This window comes from Clarias gariepinus, chromosome 2 (assembly GCF_024256425.1).
Source record: "Clarias gariepinus isolate MV-2021 ecotype Netherlands chromosome 2, CGAR_prim_01v2, whole genome shotgun sequence".
Lineage (NCBI taxonomy): Eukaryota > Metazoa > Chordata > Actinopteri > Siluriformes > Clariidae > Clarias > Clarias gariepinus.
Window position 1 is genome coordinate 8,431,625 of NC_071101.1, and position 19,879 is coordinate 8,451,503.

At 37.2% G+C, this 19,879-nt stretch overlaps 1 protein-coding gene across 3 annotated transcripts in view; it reads right to left on the reverse strand.

The window, feature by feature from the left end:
- trappc9 (trafficking protein particle complex subunit 9) overlaps positions 1-19,879 on the reverse strand; it is a 215,968-nt gene that overhangs the window by 179,337 nt on the left and 16,752 nt on the right. For all 3 annotated transcript variants that reach the window (XM_053481018.1, XM_053481001.1, XM_053481010.1), the window contains 4 exons: positions 18,977-19,101; positions 14,191-14,316; positions 13,017-13,233; positions 1,594-1,737 (listed from right to left, as the gene is read on the reverse strand). In XM_053481018.1, coding sequence (XP_053336993.1) covers positions 1,594-1,737; positions 13,017-13,233; positions 14,191-14,316; positions 18,977-19,101 — 612 coding nt within the window. The remainder of the gene's footprint in view (positions 1-1,593; positions 1,738-13,016; positions 13,234-14,190; positions 14,317-18,976; positions 19,102-19,879) is intronic.

The window sequence follows — 19,879 nt, forward strand, 5'->3', positions numbered from 1 at the left end:
AGAACTGGAAATATGAAGTCAGCTCACAGCGACACACAGGCATTAATTAGACACGTTCTCCTCAGGTGTGTTCCCTCTCTCGCCCTTGATCATGCCCCCACCACCACAAATCCTTTTTTTAACTTATTCCGGCCAACGTTTTGTTGCCGAGTTTAGAGAAAATGTGGAGCTCCTAGGTCATGTAGGTGTTACCACCGTGCTGTTATTCACGTCACTTCAGTAAGCGGTAACAAGTTAGCGCGCACTCAGAGTCAGCTTGAAAAAAACATTGTGAGCGAATCGGTAATTAAATTCGTTTTTCATATTTTCATTTTTGACGTTTTATTTTTTACTGGTCTTGAAGTATAGTTCTCCAGGCTTGCCGAGGGACTTTTTTTTGTCTCTCATGTTCCATCCAGTCCCTGTACCTGAAAGGTTTCAGAGGAATGTTTTTTGTTTGTTAAGTCACACAGTAACCTAAGAATTATGTGAGAATCATCAGTGAGAAACAAGTACAGATGATGTTCAGGACAGTGATTAGTATACTGGTGATGCTGAATGCTGAGTGGTTGGGACAGACGAGAGGGGAAATGAGGTCGCTGCAGGTGCTGTTACTGTACATAAACATCTACTGTAGGAACTTCGCAGCCTGACACAGTAATAAAATAAAAATTTTAAAAATCTGCTTTTATTTATGTTATTTAATCGACATCATTTAATTAATTGGAAATTCAATTCAACTCAACTTTATTGATATTGCGCTTATAACAAAGGTTTGCGAAGCAGCATCACAGAACCGAAAATGAAAGAAATGAGTTTGGAATGTGTGAAAAGATGCAAAGACTGTAAATCAAAATGATCAGATTGTCCCTGATTTAAGAATAACACTTTTGCACTGTAATATATCTCATCGAGGTATCTCGGCGCGCCAATTAATCTTCCGTCTCTACTACATTCTGACTCTCAGGTCATTTTATTTCTGGTGCAGTATTTTAATGGTTATCCGGTAAGATTTACAACGCAACTTTGGTTCAAAATGTCTCGCTTAATTATATCTGGACTGAGAGAGTGCTGGGAAGACCAAACTGTTTTTTTTTTTTAATAAAACATTTATAGGAAGTGATTCGAGAGTATTAAGGGAGAGAGAGAGAGAGAGAAAGGTGGAGAACCTCGCTGTCTGTCACTTCCTGTCGTCATCGGTGGCTGAGGAAGCTGCAGGATTAAAGGTCTTACACGAGTTTCTGGAAGGTGGTGAGTTTAAATCCCATTAATGCCCTTGAGTACCCTTGAGCGAAAAAACCCTGAATTCTCAGCTCTCTGCTTCTCTCCTTTTAATCTTTAATCCCAGTTTCCTCTTTTTTCTCATTCTATCTCGCATGCCCTGTTCTTCCTTCCTTACTTTGTTTTTTTTTTACCAAAAATTGTGTGTGAGAAATAGAAAGCGACAGAAACAGAGACAAAAAAAAAGACAGAGAGAGCGAGACAAAAGAAGAAAGACCTTGGTGTACTTGGTCTTACAGAAAGTCAAGCATCGCCTGCAGCAAGGAGGCGCGAATGTGAGGTTAAACCTGTATAAATCTGTGTGTACTTTATATATGTGCAGAAACGACAAACCTTGATCTGACAGGAAGTCCAGCATGGTCTGTAGGAGGAAGGACAGGTGTCGGACGCTGAGGGCGGGGTTTCCCATGCGCCGGGATGCGTACACTAGCTCATGGAGCAGACGCATCTGTACAGCTGCCCAGCCACGATGAGTTCCTACACACACACAAAGATAGACAAAGACAGAGAGATATGACCCAAACCTTTTATTTTTTCTGAAGATTCAATCAAATCAAGTGTTTTATAAACAGCCTCTTGTGTGTGGACAAAGTATCAGCATGTGCAGGCTTGTATGTGTGTGTGTGTATGTTGAGGGTGTAAATCTGCCATCGTTCCACACCATCTGACTCTCGCACACCATCATCTGCTCAGCATTAGTGCACATCCCACCTACGCTGCTGCAGCTTATTAATACACTTCTGAATGTGTTCCAGCCAGCGCTGCTAAAAATATCACACACACACACCAGTCTCTGAATATACACACACCGATATGGAGATTAGAACTACATCTGATGACATAAGTCATAATGTAGGTCATCAGTTGGTTCCTCCTATCCTCCTGAAATCACAAGTCGCTCTTCATCTCTCTCTCCCTCTCTCTCTCTCTCTCTCTCCCCATCTCTCTCTCCTCCACCAGCTGGAATCAAAAGTCCTCATCTATATGTTCTGCTGTGTGTATGTGTGTGAGGATACAGAAGCTGAATCTCATTAGCTCCAGCAGGAACATAAAGCCTCGTCTGGACGTCTGGAGCGTCTAAGTTATCGCTCTGCTCCATATGGATCAAAGACGCTCTTCATCCGAAGCGAAACCATAAACTCGTACGTTCATGTCACCTGCTCTCAAATTAACAAAGTTCAAAGCAAACACACACACACACACACACACACACACACACACATGCTTCTTCAGCACTAATTCCCCTCTCTCTTGTCACACATGCCTTAAAATTGCAGCATGTAGGCTAAGCAGGCAGTTTCATCCTTCAGTGTCAAAGACATTTGGAGTCCTGCTTAAAAAAAAAGGGGGAAAAAAACATTTTAAAAGTCTCCCTTTTTCTCCTGGCTCTGATATTAGACTCCAGTTCCAAACAGCTGATAAACAGTGGATCGATACAAGAGCCATTCAAGTCAATCCGGGACTTGTCATGACATTTCTGATGAATGAATTCTGACTTCGAGGACATTGCGGTGATGAGACTCTTAGCTGCAGTAAAACATTTAAATGTTGCAAAAGTTTTTTTAAGAAGCCCATACGTCTGTGAATGATAATCCTTCAGCAAATGGAAAGCCTGATCTTTGAAAATCGAAGGATAACTAGTCACAGACTTGCAGAAGAGACGTATCTGTCTGAGGGAACCGTACACACACTCATTCACCACGTCACAGAAACTCCTCCGTATACAGTCCTGACCTCGCTCCAAGCCATTTCCACATGTTTGGGGTATTAAAGGAGTTCCTGAGAGGCCAGCGTTTCAGACCTCTTTGATCTTGATGGTGTCCAAGCACTAGTGAAACACTGAGATAAGTGCATTAGTGCAGCAGGAGATTATAGAGAGAAATAAAGGGAGTTCTGTTATTCTGCACAATCAAAAGTCCCGGTTTGACTTGAACGTTCCCAAATGAAAACTTTATTGGAATGAAACTACATCGGAACAGTATGACCCGATTGGAATAAGAGCGGTGTGAAAACTTTTAATAATCCATTCATTAGGTATTGTATTAGCTATATAAACACTCGATCTGATCAATGAAAGGAGTATAGTCTTTCTGTGCATGTTTGTTTCGTGTGGAGGTAATATTAGGTGATGTGATGAGTTTTGTTTCATGTTCCTGATCGGTAAACTCTGTACGAATAAACAACTATCTCCCACCTGTTCACACGTTCACTAGGCAAGGAGATCAGACTGACACGCCACTTAAAGTATCCTAAAGCACCGAACTAATCAGAAATGAGAGTGAATTCTTGTAAACAATCATAATGCAAAAGGCAGGATTTATTCAGAAAAGATGAATTTTCAAAAAAAATACAAAGTTGGAAAAGAAAAAAATTGTTCTTCCACTTTACAGCGAGCATTAACACTTTGATCACTATATTTAATTACTGACAATTTGTCAACAGTTAATTATATACTGTTTTAAATAGACGTTAAACACATTACTTACATTATTTTTTTTATTAGTGACAATTATTAAATTCTAATTTTAATGATTTATTTAATGCCATAATTATTTGATTTTTTCACAATAGAGCGATGTGGCCAAAAGCAATGCAAGCTGGCACCGATTTTAAAAGCTGAACACAAAAACATAAAAAAATCTGTAACTCTGGCAAAACATGAGCTCAAACACTGATGCAAATGTTTAAAGAATTGATTGATTTGTTCATTTCACAGTTGCTGCTGGTCTGACATGCAACCTCTAAGTACCTATTTAAGTAAATTAAGTACTTTATTTATTTAATGTTACATTTATAATTTGATTTTATAAAACTTAATTAGCAAGTCCATAAATTCAATCTTATTCATTGAATTCGTTGACCTAATGAATTAATTACAGTCCTGTGCCAAATTTGTAGGAAGGCAAATGAATGCTATACAGGAAAGTATGCTTTAAAAAAATGTAATAAAATTTAATTACCAAAAAAAAAAAACTATAAAGCCTAGTAAACATTAATTAATGAAACAAAGTTAGTATTTGGTGTGACAAACGTTTGAGAACATTTTGGTCTCAGGTACAATTTTTGCAGTTTTATAAGGAAATTGGCTTCTAAGTTTTACTGAGCGATCCACACACAGTTCATCTGAGAACTTATTTTTAGCATTCAATAACTTTCATCTTACATTTTTTTTACCTAAAAAGTGGCTTATTTAACGTCCTGCTTTTTTTTCTTCCATACAAAAAGATTTTTTTGTAACTTTTATTTATTGTGGTGGTGTACGGATGTTTGAACATCGGAAACATTTTGTGACTCAATAATAAAGTCATAACATTAAAAATAATTTTAACAAAAGTTTTGTACTAAAAAGTACACACTCTTGCACAGTATTGCATTCGATGACATATTTATCAAATTAATTTTATCATGTCCCACCCACTGTGAAACTGCTTTTAATAAACAGTGAGGCATTATGGTATAACATTATAAATAAAAACCATTTTGGTTAAAGAGACCAACAGCATTACATATCTACTAACTGGCTGTGATTTATTTTCCACATTAATCGCAACTCATTTTCCATATTTTATTTTATTTATTTATATATATTTTTGCAAATACTCTTTTACATTTAAAGAGATGCTTTTACTACATCGGGATTTTAATTGGTTGTGTCATTAAAACATTAATACGTAATTACAGACAGCTTTAATTAATTTCGACAGCGGCAGGCAGACTTAATTAGACCCGAGCTGCAAAAACGGTATTTAAAACTCAAGCATTTCTCACTCCGTGTCTCTCTCCAATTTTTTTTTTTCTCCTGTCTAGCTGTCTGTCTCTCTAGACGATCGTCACTCTGTCTAACTGAGTAATTGAAGTCAGCCGGAATCCCAGGCCAATTAAAAACCCATTTACTCCTCTATTTGTCCTTGTGGTTCTCAAGCGACTAAAACGAAAGAGAGAAAGAGACAGATCGAAAAAAAAGAAGGATAGTCAGAGGAATCCTGGGCTGTGTTTGATTTCACAAAATTAATACAAACACTGAGGTCACATGACCATCCTGAAAGCTTTGTAATGGTGGGGGGGAAATGGGTTCTGGTCGAACCATAAGAGGTCAGATTGAACTTAAACTATAAATATTTCTTTCACAGAATAAATCATACATACGACTAAACCACCTCCATCAGACACACCATACTTTCTGGACTATAAGAAACATCTGTCCCAAATTATGTAGAAGGTAGAGAAGGACAATATTAAACAAACCAATGTCTTTAAATAAGTGAAAAAAACAACTATTTAAAAGTGTGTATAATTAATTAGTTTTACATTGAAAAAAATACATTTGAAAGCATTTAATTTAATTCCTATTTTAAAGTTTAAATTTATTATTTATTACATTTGCTGCTGTGCAGGTCTGAAATGCAACCTAAGAAATTAACTGAGTTTTTTTTTTATAAATATTTAAAGAAAACTATTATAAATAGCAATTAAATAAATGACCTTAATACCTAATTTTAAATACATTAAATAATTCATGTATGACACAATTATTACATTACAATTTTAATAATTTATTTAATGACATATTTAGTTAATTTCATCATACACCACCTGATATAAAATGCTGCCTAAAAACATGACAAATAATTAAATGAAACTACAAAACAGGAATTAAACCAATGTAAAACTGCAATTAATTACTGACATACTTAATTTGTAAATTATAATTTTAAATACTAAATTGTATTTAATTTTTAATAGAAATTAAATAAATTACTTTATTTTCTCTATTTTCTCCATTAAATTTTTTTTTTTTTTAATGACAAGTTTATTTATATTTGTCACACTCCACCTGCCATAAAATACTGCCTAGTAAAAAATAGATAAATAAAATAAAAAAATTTAAGTTTACATAGAAATTTATAAGTTTATGTACACATTCATGTAAATAAAAAAAAGACTATTTATGCAAATAAATTATAGCATAAAAATTCCGTAAATTTTCTACTAGCAAGTACCTATATAAAGTCTCTATTTAATGGTAAAACCATTTGCTTTATGTTTTTCCTAGGAAAATTTTTTTTTATTCAAAAGCAATTCTTCTAAAGACTTTTACAAAGAAAATCTGATCTTCTGAAAAAAGAGAAATTGTGGCAGATCTTGTTCCATCTTTAATGCGATATAACACCAACATATTTCATTTCCTATTTGGCAGGAAAACGAATACAATTAGCCTATTCTGGCATGTGACTATGACAACACTGATAGAGCTGCAGGAACATCTGGTCATTCCCTGCATGTAACCTCTCACATTCTTCAAGTGGGCTATGGTGGCTAGACCGAAGTGCTTTCTCATGAGGTGAGCCTACTTAAATTATCCAAATCGTACGTAGAACTTTTTGGGTATAAAAGTCTTAAATATGCACTTGACGCAGAGATCAAACTTTTTTTTTCAACCAAACCAAGGAAACACAATGTCTGTGTTAAAGCATGGTGGTGGTAGCATTACCAGCTAAGCCTGAGGCTGTAGTCAAGATTGGGGGAATCAAGGATAGCTTGGCGCAAAAATCTGCAAGCTGAAATGGGTGAGATTTAGTGGACAAGCACAGTGGTGTAGTGGTTAGCACTATGGCCTCACACCTCCAGAGTTGAGGGTTAAATTCCCGCCTCATGGTCTCTGTGCATGAAGCTCGATTGTTCTCCCTGTGCTTGGTGGGTTTCCTCCTGGTACTCCTGTTTCCTCTCACAGTCAAAAGACAGGCAGATTAGGCTAATTGGTTTTCCCAAATTGCCCGAAGTGTGATTGTGTCCTGAGATGGATCGGCACCTTGCCCAGAGTGTACCCCACCTAGTGCCCCCAATCCCCTGGGATTGCAATGTAGGCAACCAGGTTTTTTGAATCCCTAAAATGTTGCTATTTGTTTTTGACTTTATCGTTTTCAGTTGTTGTGGCATTTTAAAATGAATCACATTAAAAATAATATCTGACATGGGTTCACTACTGTACATTATATAATCCTACTATTTTAACATGGGTGTGAAAATATTTACACCCTCTCTAGACAAACTACACACACTACTGGTATTACTGTACTATATTCGTAAAAAAAAAAAAAAAAAAAAGGAAAGCCAAACAAAACCACTAAGGAATTAAAAAGTGAGCTTCCTACTCCTAACTGATCTACACGCATGTCTTACTGTGAAGTACAGACAGGAAAGAGAGGGAGGATGGGGTGGCGGATCAATTTTTCACCTAAGCAACTAAGATTTTTTTTTAAGTGCCTCAGGGAGACGGGCTTCAGACAGAATGCATAAACCTGCCTAAGAAAATACAGAGTGCCACTGGGAAATACGCACACACTCACGCACTGAGGATCATAAGACTCATACCCATGACCCTGATTTCCAAGGCAAACCTTACTGTCGGTTTAGCAAAATGCATAAAAACAAACAAAATCGATCAGCAGCTTTCTTTCACAAATCACATTATTATATGGTTCGATCCGAGCACTCTTCAACTCCCCTAAAACCGTGCTTAACATCCCACATGCTTACACTTTTAAAACACAGCTGATGATAAAAACATGGACTCACCTTCTTCTTAGTTGACCAAATATTACCCCACTTCATCTTCCATATTAACCCTCGGTACAACAAATAACGTATGTAGCATCCTAGCTGAGCTGACTTTAATCTGCAGAATACTCATAATGCCATTCTATCTTTAGATCCTGAAGCAATGGGATTTCCCAGTCTACCTAAAGACAGCGGTGCGGCGGCACATTAGTGTCTCTTACACCTTCTTATGCTTAAACAGATCAGCTTCCAAAGCTTTAACTTTTATGCTGGTACACTTTAACATGCTAAGATGATTATTAGTGCATTCTGGGACTATGAGTCAGGCTTTTGCTTGACAGAACTAGATTCCTCGTTAATATGATGGTTCCTCATTAACGTGACGGTTAATTGTTATCAGTTTGTAAATGTAAACAGTGACTATTCTGCTACTTACATGAAATGTATAAATCAGAACACAGAGCACAGCGCTGGTTAAAGTAGTTAATTACCTTCTAGTGGCCTCGGATCAGGGATGCGTCTCTTTGCCTGTGTTACTTTACCTTAGTGTGGCTTTTGACACCATTGATAATAGTATTTGGGAATAGCCCTCTTCTGGCTCAGATTTTATTTGACAAATTTTTATCAGTTTGTACATTTAAACGGTGACAAACCCTGTGTTCCACAAGGTTCGGTTTTAGGCCCACTGCTATTTTCTCTATATATGGTTCCTCTGGACAACATAATGCGTGAGTATTGTATATGTTTCTACTCTTATGCCGATAACACAGTTATATGTCTCAGCAAAACCAGATGAGAAACACCAGCTTAATAAAGGTGAGAAATGTGTGGAGGATAATAGACACTGGATGCTTATTAATTTCCTTCTGCTTAAGCCTACCTGACAAGACAGAAGCACTGGTACTAGGACCACATGCAGCTAGAAGCCAGTTTTCTGATCACACAGTAACTCTGGATGGCCTTTCTGTTTCATCATGTACAACAATAAAAGACCTTGGTGTAATTATAGATTCCAATCTTTTATTTAAAGCTCATGCAGATAATATTACCAGGATGGCATCCCAGAAATATTCCTAAGATAAGGAATATATTGTCACTACACAATGCAAAAAAAATAGTTCATGGTTGTATCACACCTATAACGCCTTACTGTCTGGATGTCCTACTAGGTGCATAAACAAGTTTGTCCAGTTTGTTCAGAAACAATGTTCGTCCCACACCATAGTACCTGAATGAACTGCTAGTCCATTTTATTATCTGCCACACTTACTTTGATTAAATGGTGCAGGCTGCTTGTCAGTACATCGTGTTATAAAAACTACATCAGGGGGCAGATCATGGAGATTTTTTTCTTCTTCCATTAAACAACATTGTTATTCCACCAGCAATAATGTCCTCATGGCACCAACTCAACCTAAACATCCCAGCGAGGTTTACGATCAAGAGATTTTTAGGGTGGAGTTTCTTATTTTAACAAAGCAGAACTGTTTTGCAGTTATAAAATAAAAACTCAATTTACTTTTCCGTTCTTCAGCCGTTGCACATATTTCTGATTAAATTCCACGATATAAAAAATAAATCACGATCTTTGATTCTACATGCCTCACTTTTATCTCCTTTGACTAAAGCTGCTTTTCCAAGCAATGTTGTGGTATCCATCAGAAAGCGGGCTGATATTTCTTTCTGGCATCAGGTAGGTGGAGATTAATGTTTTCTTTCCCTCATAACCAGGAAACTCACTGAAACATAAATGATTCTCATAAATGATTGCTGGAGATTGCTGTTCTTCTTCACAGAGGTTTCCTGTTTACTCAGTACGAAAACAGAAAAACAGAGCTCATTGGAAAGAAATAGAAAAAAAAAATCCAGACATAAAAATCTCTATAATACATAGTGCACCAAACCCCAGATCATCTCTTATTGGATGATGCATGGTTATGTAAAAGCCTCGTATCGGACTGCCAACGCCTTCCAACGACGAGGGGTGCGTTTTTAATTAATGTTCTTGAGAACCCCTCCTGCCAAATAATTTAATCCGAATGTAAAAATAAGTATGTGTGTCTAAAGAACGGGCTAGACGAGAGGCTTTAGGATAAAAGGTGTTTGTCTGAAATGAGACACCACTTTTCAGACGAACTGTTCTAAAAAACATGGTGTCCTGAAGCACTGCTCCTGGATAAAATCAAAGACAACACGAGTCTACTTTACATGACGACACCACCTAAAACATGGCTTTAATTAAAAGTTAAAACAAACACAGCCCTGTATTTATTAATACAGTATGCCAAACCTTTCATGAATAACAGACTGAAAGCATGTGACTAATAACACGAATAAAACCGAAAACGCCAGTCTTACGTTCATAAATCACTATCATTGGAGTGGTGATTATTTAAAAATATAAATTAATAAATAAATAAATAATAAACCACAAGGATGCCCCCCTGGTGGGTATGGTGCTGAGGAATAATAAATAACTTTCAGCATAAGTGCTGTTGTACAATCACTTTTTGACTTTCATAGCCCTGTGACTGTAATTACTGGCACAGGAGGAGTCCGCTCTTAGCATGCGACACCTGGTGAGTGCTGGCCCCGCTCACGCTTCCCATAAAACTGCTTTCTCAATGAATTAATAACTACTTTTCATTAAACATCCGTCATTATAACACAAACGATGTACATCTATAAACGCACGCTCAGCATCAACTGTACGTAAATTAACATACATTATTTTATTTATCCAACATTTTTCTACTTATTTAACATCTTTTAAACTGTATATACCATTTAAGATCCTTTAACATCATATTACATTACAAAGGGACATAACATTTATTTAATTCATCTAAAACACTTCACTAAACCTAATTTACTATCTATTATACCTATTTCAACATCTACAAAATCTCATTCAGCATCTACAATACTTCACTCGACATCCACAATACCTCATTCAACAATCATTATACCACTTTGAACATGCAAAAGACCTCGTTCAACATGGACATGCACAATACCCCATTTGACATCTATCACACCTCATTTAGCATCTACAACATATGTTATACCACATTTTTATACCTCATTCAGCTCCTACCTCGCTCAGCGTATACCTCACATGACATCCATTACACCTCAGTCCACATCTATTACACCTTATTCCACATCTATTAGACCTCATTCCGCTTATACCTCACTTGGCATCAATAATATCGTATTCTGCATCTACCTCTTTAGACACCTACTATACCTCACTTGATATTTGGTATACCTCATTCTACATCTATGCAAGATCTCATTTAGCGTGTACAATACCATATTCAGCATATGAAATACCTCATTCAGCCTGTGCAATACCTCGTTCAGCCTGTGCAATACCTCGTTCAGCCTGTGCAGTACCTCGTTCAGCCTGTGCAGTACCTCGTTTAGCCTGTGCAGTACCTCAATTAGCAGGTTCAATATCTCATTCAGCATCTACATTAACTTACTCGGCATCCACAATACCTCATTCAACAACAATAATACCACATTTAACATGTACAACACCTCGTTCAACATGGACATGAACAATACTTCATTTGACATCTATCATACCTCATTAAGCTTCTACTGTACCTCACTCGGGATCTCTTATACCTCTATCACACCTCGTTCAACATCAATCATACCTGGATTCGTCGTCTATTACACCTCATTCAGCATCTACCTCACTTTGCATCTACAACACCTCCTACAATATCTCTACCTCACTTGACATTTAGTATTCCTCATTCTACATTTACCTCATTCGACACTCATTACACTTCATTCGAAATCCACAATATTTCATTATGCAACTACAATGGCTCTTTGACATCTACAATACATCATTCAGCATGTACAATACCTCATTTTACACCTATTATACCTCATTCAACAAATACCTGGATTTGACATTTATTATACCTCATTCAGCATCTACCTTACTCTGCATCTACAAAACCTCCCACAACATCTATTTTACCTCATTCAACATCTATTGTACCTCATTCAACATCTATTGTACCTCATTCAACATCTATTGTGCCTCATTCAGCTTCTACCTCACTTGACTTCTACAATACCTCATTCAGCATCTACCTCGCTCACTATCTACCAAGCCTCACACGACATCTACCTCAGTCGACATCTATTATACCTCATTCACCATCCATTATACCCCACTTGACATCTATCATACCTCATTCAACAGCTATTATACCTCATTCAGCTTTTACCTCACTCAACACCTACAATATCTAATTCAGCATTTGCAATAGCTCATTCGTCATACACAAAACCTCAGTATATACCTCATTCAACATCTACAATACCTTATTAAACATATACAGCGAGTCATGTGACATCTACAATAATTCAGTTGCCATTGATTACACCTCATTTGACATCTACAATACCTTACCTAGAATCTTCAATACCTTATTCATACTTGATCTGACATCCGCAGTACACCATTTAGAATATATAATACCTCATTTAACATAAACTATACCTCATCTGACATCTACTGTACAACTCCCTCATTCAAAATTCACAATTTAGACATTTAGACAACATAATTTAACATTGTTTCTACCTCATTCAGCATCTACAAGAGCCTAATAAAAACCTATCACACTATTAAACATACATTTTCCTTCATTCATCATCAATGATATTTTATTCAACATTTAATTTACATCTAAATTAAATTAGATTTAATTAAACATCTATTTTACCTCCTTCTGCATCTACTATACCTCATTCATCATCTATAATATTGCATTTATTGTAAATACATGTGTATTTCATATAGTTTTGCATTTATAAACCTTATTGAATATCTATTATCCACCTATTATACCATCTGCAGTACCTCATTCAACATGTTTTACATGCTGTTGAACATCAACAGCATATAATTGTTAAATAAAAAATAAAAAAATCAAGAAAAATCTTAGGGGAAAAAAAACAACAAAAGTAACAACTCGTAAAATGTAGGTTTGTTTTAAATCCTCTTGTTATGCTATTCAGGAAGTAAATGAATCTTTAACATCCTGTTAAATAAAAAAAAAAAAACGAGCACCCAGGATGTCATCTCAGATCAGGCTGGTGTGAGATAATAGAGACGACTGTGTATAACGGATTGATTTGCGTAGGACTGTGTGAGGTCGTGGTACCTTTGTTAAAGTCTTTAGGGTCGAGAGAGAGGCTGTAGCCGGGCAGCGTCTCCAGCAGTAACCTGTAACAAGCCTTCCAGCCTGGCTCGGAGATGGTCGGAGCGACACACTGCATGGCTGCTACGCGTTTAAAGAATGCGGACTTTCTGTGGAACCCGATCAGTTCGTACAGCTCGGACAGGACGCTGTAGCGTTGGATCTTCTCCTCTTCGGAGAGCTTGAGAGAGAACACACACAGGCCGAAAAAATTATCATGACAGTTTATACTTTTATACCACAGAGCTGCTCATGGGACTTTAGTAAAGAGTATTGCTGTTTAACAAAGCTGTGAAATTATTGGTCAAGAAAGGAGTCTCCAGTATTAGGGTTTTAAAACAACATATCATGTTTACTCATGACTTTTGGAAAAGATTTTTGTCCAGGACTCCACTTCATGCCCATGTTAAAATTGTGTATATGAATGATACAGTCAGAAGATGTACAGGTAGTCCCAGACTTAAGAACGAGTTCCATTCTGGGAGAATGTTCTTAAGTCCGATTTGTTCTTAAGTCAGACAAAGTGAGTCTTTTTACATACGCCTATGTAAAGAATACCAATCCACTTGACTAAATCTTTGTCCCCTTTTCCCACACTGCCATAATGTGGCCAAAAACCATAATCGCATCAAATCTCACAGGTGATACATAAGTGTTGTCTCTGCGCCTTTAAATCTTGAGAGGAATCCCGAACGCCATTTTGTCTCAGAGCTGTTTTCCACTGTATTGGATTATAAACGCTGTTTTGTTGAGGTTGAGATTTTCCAAAATTAGGATTATTCACCATCAGCACAGCTTTACAGGACAGCCATTTTCGATCATCGTGTTTCTAGACTGACTCATTTCTCTCTCACACACACACACATACAATATACCATACGCATGAAAAAAATGTATATAATTGTAAATATTGGGACCTGGTGCACTGCAGTGTCTATGTTTTGTACAGTACACGTTAGCTACAATCGTGATTAAACCAAAAGTAGAACCGCAGTCCGTTCAGATCTGAGGAAATTCGTAACTCGAATGTTTGTAAGTCGGGGACTACCTGTATATCTAATGTAGGACTATAGCTTATGAGCATAAGGGGACAAGAAGCAGCACATTTTGACGTGTCACCCAGTAGTGCGCGTGTTACCTGGCCCAGGTTGATGTAGACAGCGTTCTGCAGGAACTCTGATGCCTCCATGGCCCTCTTTTGAATAGCCAAAACTCGCACTGCTTTCACACACGCCTCCAGCTCAATCACTCCAGCGTTCTTGTACTAAAACGAAAAAAGGAATCAAAGAAGGAGAGAGGGAGAGAGAGAGAGAGAGAGAGAGAGAAATCAGGATGGTCTTTTTCTGCGAGTTTTCTGCAACACCGTTTTAAAATATTAAAACCGCACGCTTTGGGAGATGTTTTATTGATCCAAGACTTGACTTTCCAACCTTAATCGTACAGATGAGATCATTATAATGTATTAATATCAGCAGAAGACAGGAGAGGTGCCAATGTGTGGAGCATCGCAATCAATGTAGAATGAACCCGTCACACACACACACACACCTACTGCGATGGGACCATAAATACTGGACTCATTGTTAAAGGGTACGTTTGCAGCATATTAATATATACCTGAGAGAAGGAGCTCGCGATTGATCGAAGAACGATCGAAGTACGATGTGAAGTGTGATTACATTTTTGGTCTGCTGATTCAAGTCCTGTCCTTTTCACATCTCAGACAGGAGGACGTTATAGATGGGGACCAGAGTGACCTGTAAGCGCAAAAGTCCAGGACGTGCAACGATTCGAACACACAGTTTGCACTTTTGTTACGTATTACTAACCAGGTACACACTATCCAAAATGTAGACCAAAACGGGTCTCGGTTAGTAGACGTCATTTAGGATGGAGACAACATTTTCTATATTTTTTTAAATGCATATTGATTTTCTATCTCTCTGGAAAAGGACGGAACATTCTGGACCTAACATCTCCAAGCTCATCGACTTCTTCTCAGACAGAGAAATGATAAAACAGAGCGTCTAACTCGGAGGCACAGTGTTCACACGTGTGTGAGCAGACTGCCCCCTGCTGGACATGAACAAAAGCTCTGAGATAGAAGAAACCGTTAAAGGTTTTAAGGATAATTTTTTTTCTTTTCTTTCTTTTTTGGTAAGGATTTGATGATTTTAAGAATTCATTAACACCTTATTAATGTAACAGGACAGAGATGAAATTTAAACTGGTATGTAAATAATTTAACAGGAAAGCATGAGGGATGTCAGTAAAACAGGTGTTTTCTATAGTTTTGTATTGTATAATTTCCTATCAGATTGAGTGGTAATGTCAAATACAGTATGACATCACTGCACAATCATATACATTGCTTTAAAAAAGTATTTGCCTTTTGAGCGTGCTTCACTTTGTCAGATAGATTCTATTCTCAGCAACGTTAAGTGGCAATAAAATGGAGTCAGCTGACGACCTGAACGTACCTAATGACAAAATTTAATAACAAATCAGGATATTTATAAAATTGTGATCCTAACAGTATCGTGATACAAACTGAACAGACACTAAACTATCGTGATTCCCGACTCTAGAGCATGAGGAATGAGGAGTCCTGACCTTAAAAGTCCACTAAAAGTCTCTGGGACGTCCTGGAGAAGACTTTATGAAGCAGTTTGACTCTAACATCATTGGAAAATGATCCTTGGCAAATATTACGGCAACTCTGGAAATGAATCTTCCGATGGTGCATAAGGTTGTCGAAACAACACCACTAGGAAGGAGGGCCATAATCAAACCTTAATGCAGGTGAACTAAGTGTTAACGTTCTGTATTAGTAGCTGAATGCACGAGTCAATAATGAACCTAAAATCAAAATAATTGGATTATGTTTTATTTCCAGTTTAATCAGGTGTGAGAGAATGTAGGAATGATAAGGTGATGCTCTCAGGAAAGGGACTGTTGTGTTTACGGCTAAAATATCCACAGTATTGGGAATGTTTTTTTTGTTTTTTAAATACGGAAAAATGTGTGTGGCCAAAAAAGCTACTTCTGAGGTTTATGCAACATGGAAGCGACTGATCTCGCTTTACTAAAAAATTTCAAGTTGCTAACTGAAGTTTTTTTAGAGAGATTATTTTATACGTGCCTCATTTTTCAGCGTTATACTGTCTTGCTTCAAACAATAAACATTTAAATAGCTAATTATTCGTATTTCTTTATTCGTTTCTTTATTGATGCTAAAATTGGTGTACTGTAAGTTTCTAAAAGCATATGACCTGTAAAAATTGTTGTTTAAATTAAAGCAATCTGTGCGAAATTAAGGATTTTTTCCTCAAATTAATAGTATTGTTTACATGCTCCAAATTAGACACACACCTTGTGTTATGTAAACATGAACATAAAACATAAACATAACAACTACATTGTTTTCAGTTAAATTTCCTTTTTGTAATCTGCCCAGTAATTATTATTAACACACAAATAGCATTAAACATTCCAGGAAGACCTCAGTGCTTTGCATGAGTTTTTGGTAAAAGCTTAAAAATGCAAAAAATCTGTAGTGTCCGTAACCATGTCAAATTTATCATGCAATATCTAAACAATTCTGTATTTATAAAATATAAAACACTTTTTCAGGTCTTTTCATGTGAAATCTAAATCAGCCAAGTTTCATCTGAATGACAGTTAAAATCGTTGAAAGATTTAAATTCAAAAAGATAACCGACACTACGGCCATAAAAGGGCATGAAACTGTATTTAGCAAATGAGTTTCTTTTGTCTAATAAAAATATAAATGTGTACGTGTATTTATTTTGAAAAAATAAAAAAAAGAATGAGGCATGTATCGGGAGATAAGTATTAAATATTATGAAAAATGGAACTACAGTGGAACATTGGACTAAAAGGATAATTCATTCCGGAAGCGGGCTTGTATTCCAAAACACTCATAAACCAAATCAAATTTTCCTATAAGAAATAATGGAAACTCAAATTACTCCTTCCACAGACCAAAAACATAAATACATAAAAATAATTAACACAAAATATAAAGTAAAAAAACAAATGAACCTGCACTTAACCTTTAAAAAAAAAGTAAAAATAAATCTCGACAGATAAGTGTTTGCAGGCGCTGTGTATGTGTGTTTGTGTGTGTGTGTGTGTGTGTGTGTGAATCTAAAGTAAGCTCCCCTTTCCCCCTTCTCATCTTACACAGTTACCCTTCCTTCACTCTTTTCACACATGCGCACAGACAACGGAAACGCTGTTTCTTCGGAAAAATAAACAAGAAATCTCTCTAATGACACTCGATTGAGCAACACACTAACGGAATCACTGCTGTTAAGTAAAAATAAAACAAATTAACTCGCACTTTACCTTTGAAAAGAATCGCGACAGAGCAGTGTTTCTGTGTAGAGCAGAGAGAAAGAGTGTGTGTGTGTGTGTGTGTGTGTGTGTGTGTGTGTGTGTGGTGTGTGTGGTGTGTGTGTGTGGCACGCTGTCCAATGACGCGCGCACACAGACACAAAGAGCAGGCTGATACAGAAAGAGAAAATGGATCTTTAACATCTCTAATGAAACTTGCTTTTGGTTTACACGCATGCTGTACACACACACTTACAAACACAAAATTAAATATGTTTTACGCACACACACAATGTCACAGTGTTATAGTAAACAGTACACACGCGCACGGATATTGATTATACCAGTAAGAGGCACGCATTAAGACCCAGCGGGGGAGACAATTACCCACAATTCTGCAGCGCAAGAAAGAGAAAAAAATGTGTGATACATGATACTTGGTACTCGTAAACCAAGACTTGCTCGTTTTCCAAGTCAAAACTTGTTAAAAATCTTTGCTTGTCTTGAGGAACATTCGCAACCGTATTACTCGCATTCCGAGGTTTCACTGTATATGATCTTGTCTGAGAATTCACTTTTTTTCATCTAGGTGAGACACTTTTTTAGCATCGATAAAATGTTTGGCCGCTTTTCTTATAGACATTCCTACTATAAGATGCAGTTTTAACGGTTTAAAGAGTAAAGACTAACAGTAGTGTGTTTTCAGAGTCCTGGGGCGAACAACAGGACGGTGTTAATGACTACAGCAGCAGCTTCAGAGGACGCAGGTCAGGCTTGGGATTAAACTAACTTTCCTGTAGCTTAGAATTTGATCCAGGTTTCTGCGTGGAAACTTAAGCAAGAGGTCTTAGTAAATCCAGCTTCCATCCAGTTAACTGTTTATGATCATTAATAACTTTTATCTCTCCTCTTCTGCTCTCCCCTCTCCTGTTCTCTCTCGTTCCTAAGCTTCCAGTGATCCAGACTCCATCTGCCCTCTTGACCTGTCTGACCCATCCTGCTGCCCCACTTCTGGTTCTTGTCACATGGATGCCCCGTGTGTCTCTTTGAAATGTGTTCAGTGTCTGGGGATGGTTTCACTCTACCATGAAGACAGTTCTGGCCTCGACTGGTGTTGACAGCTGTTTTTCTGAGGACTTGACTTGGCTTCAGTTGCTCGATAGGTAAGGACTGGAATTTCCTACGAGTCCTACTTGAGCCTCCAATAACTACCTGGACTCCATATTAACATCAATTAACAATTAACTGTTATGCTGAACTGGCTGCCACCTAATACACAGTATGAATGAAGATCAATTCCTGCTCTCTGTTTCACCCAAATGAGGATGGGTTCCTTGGAGTTTTTACTTGCCACTGTCGCCCGCGGCTTGCTCACCAGGGACAATCTGACCATTTTGATTCATGCACACTCACATTCCATACAGACTTAAATAATTCTTTTGATTGTGTAAAGCTGCTTTGGGACAATGTCAATTGTTAAAAGCGATATACAAATAACATTTATTTGAATTGAAGAGAAACCGGCTTTCATTAGTGTTAGTCTTGAGTAGCCTGCCCTAGTTTACCTTGCCGTAATAAGAGATGGCCTCTTTGTACTTCTCGATGATGTCTTCTGGACTCAGACAGTTTTTGGCTCGTCCAATCTCGCTGCTGGTGTCGGCACTGATACTGCTGCTGGAGGTTAGAGCACCTGCACGATCAAACGCGGACACAGACACACACACACATACATAATCAATTAATCAATCAATCGAAGATGGGCAGAAAAGACACAAGTGTGAACACATGAGAAAGAAAAATGAGACATTGAGGGACGCGACAAAAAAAATTACTGGATGGCGGTTTAAGAAGAACAAACCAACAAGATATGAAGAGTTAAAAAAAGGACAATTTAAAACAGACAAGAGGAAAATGAAAAAGAAATGAAAAGACAAAAAAAAGTGGAAAGTACAGACAGTACAGGAATTTATAAGACTTGAGACGTGAAGAGGAGGAGACAAAATGATGGGACAGAAGAGAGACTAAAAACAAGAAATTGAGGGAAACGAGAAAGTACACGAGAGAGACTTCAAAGAACTAAATTGAAAAAAAATAACTGATTAGAATAAGAAAAGAATTTATAAGACAAGACAAGGAGACAAGACGAGAAGAAATGAGAGACGAGACGAGAAAACTACACAGAAAAGAGGAAAGCCGAGAATGAGAAGAAATAATAAGAAACAAATGAAGCGTTCTCAAATGCTCCATGTTCCGCGCATGCTCCATGTGTTCACACCACAACATGTTCATACCTCATCAAAAACAGTCATAATCACATGATACAAACAAACACCACCATTCATCTCAACACACAAACATGCACAGAGACACTAGAGTGTGTGTGTGTGTGCGTGTGTGAGTGAGAAATGCTCAGCAGTGTTAAATAAGTGCGATCAGATAGAATGTGTGTGTGTGTGTGTGTGTGTGTG